At 38.2% G+C, this 762-nt stretch overlaps 1 protein-coding gene across 1 annotated transcript in view; it reads right to left on the bottom strand.

Annotated features, from left to right (window-relative positions):
- The window catches only part of LOC119586748 (phenoloxidase-activating factor 3-like), a gene marked incomplete at its 3' end in the record, with an annotated part of 1,497 nt that extends 845 nt beyond the window's left edge, over positions 1–652 (bottom strand). The window contains 2 exon segments of the mRNA XM_037935476.1: positions 79–154; positions 366–652. Coding sequence (XP_037791404.1) covers positions 79–154; positions 366–377 — 88 coding nt within the window.
- Between the last annotated feature and the right edge of the window lie 110 nt (positions 653–762).

The raw sequence follows: 762 nt of genomic DNA on the forward strand, positions 1-762 counted from the left end.
CTTGTCATAACGTTCAGTGCCAAATATAGGATCTGAATATATTACCCGTCATTCTGCCGATGAATCACAGCTACTCACCCTGGGTGGTTTGCTCTGCCGCTGCTACGACTGAAATCACAACGAGGCTCCACAGCAATACACAGGCACCTTGATTCTAGAAATATTGCCAAAACTATTTACATGCTTGCTTAGGCTAAATACTATTGAAAGTATTTTATATATCACTATATATGGGCGCGTAAGTAAACGCGAGCGCACACGATCTCATTAATAGCACACGATTTATTATAACAAATGTTTGGCGTAAATGAAACGCTAAATAGTAAACATCCAAACACTACATTTTTTTTCTGTAATGCACATACCTTTACGTTCATTTTAAAGCGGTTGGTCACTAAAAATCGATGATATGATACCTTCCTCTCCTTACACACGAATGGATGACTGTACACTAATCCAGCCAATTTTAAGGCTCGCACACTGCAAGGTTATCCCGTACCATTATTTTCTTCTCAATATTAGAACTCTTATAACTTCCGCTACTAGAGGGGTTTTATATTCGTAACGGTCGTATATTAAAAGTTATTCTGTCTTTGGGGAAAATTGTTTCAAAGACTGTTCTTGTTTAAGAAAGTGCAGCCAATGTTTTCTTGAGGTTTGTGACAACTCAGGCTGGTTTGTTACTACGAAATACTTTCTTGGATTTTCCAGTGATTCGTGTTGAGTAGTCAACACCCATGATGTAGCTTTGTGTTGTGATAG

Source organism: Penaeus monodon, chromosome 21 (assembly GCF_015228065.2).
Source record: "Penaeus monodon isolate SGIC_2016 chromosome 21, NSTDA_Pmon_1, whole genome shotgun sequence".
NCBI classification, from domain to species: Eukaryota; Metazoa; Arthropoda; class Malacostraca; order Decapoda; family Penaeidae; genus Penaeus; species Penaeus monodon.